General features: G+C 40.0%; 1 protein-coding gene across 1 annotated transcript in view; it reads left to right on the forward strand.

Annotated features, from left to right (window-relative positions):
- LOC119592360 (indolethylamine N-methyltransferase-like) overlaps nt 1-747 on the forward strand; it is a 24,751-nt gene that overhangs the window by 23,352 nt on the left and 652 nt on the right. The window contains exon 10 of the mRNA XM_037941188.1: nt 617-737. Coding sequence (XP_037797116.1) covers nt 617-737 — 121 coding nt within the window. The remainder of the gene's footprint in view (nt 1-616; nt 738-747) is intronic.

A 747-nucleotide genomic window follows, 5' to 3' on the forward strand; every position in this document is an offset into this window, starting at 1 on the left:
GCAAAACTGGTTGCAATCATAAAAAAAAAACTTTCACATTTATTCAAATGCTTTATCATCTGTTTTATTATGTAATATTCAAATTGGATCATTTTCACTGTGACTTCTCCCAGAATGCTGTGCAAGATTCCGTAAGAATATAAATCACTGAAATCTCAACAGCATGGTGCTATGACTTGTCTACACTAAAGCTTTTATGTCAATCATTAACCGTTAATCATGGGCAGGGCCGTTAAGGATAAGTGGACAACTAACACGAAGGGAAACGCTCGTTCTGTTAACTTTACGATTATTTTTAAAAGGATTATTTCATGGCATTGATGCATTCACCTTTCATAGTGACCAAATAGCAACAGTGATCATCCGGGAGCATGATACCTCCCACTGATAATGTCAGCTGAAGTTATGGAAAGAAAGAATAAAGTTTCCCGAAAATCCAGATGTAGTTTCCCCGCAGGCTTCGCGTTGAATAGTATTAATAACACTGCAGTTTTCTGGACATTTCTCATTAAGCCAGTTATGAGTACAGCGATAATGCCTGCAGTGACTTTGTATTGTAATACCGCAATCAGCTTACAGTAATGATAATATGACTTTTGTTCTACGATTTTTTTAGGTATGACGTGATCATGACGACCCTTTGCCTAGAGTTCGCGACCACGACCAAGGACGACTACCGAACTATGCTCGGTCGTGTCGTCAACCTGCTGAGGCCCGGCGGTGTCCTGCTGATGGCGGTATGTTGAC

Source organism: Penaeus monodon, chromosome 30 (genome assembly GCF_015228065.2).
Source record: "Penaeus monodon isolate SGIC_2016 chromosome 30, NSTDA_Pmon_1, whole genome shotgun sequence".
Lineage (NCBI taxonomy): Eukaryota > Metazoa > Arthropoda > Malacostraca > Decapoda > Penaeidae > Penaeus > Penaeus monodon.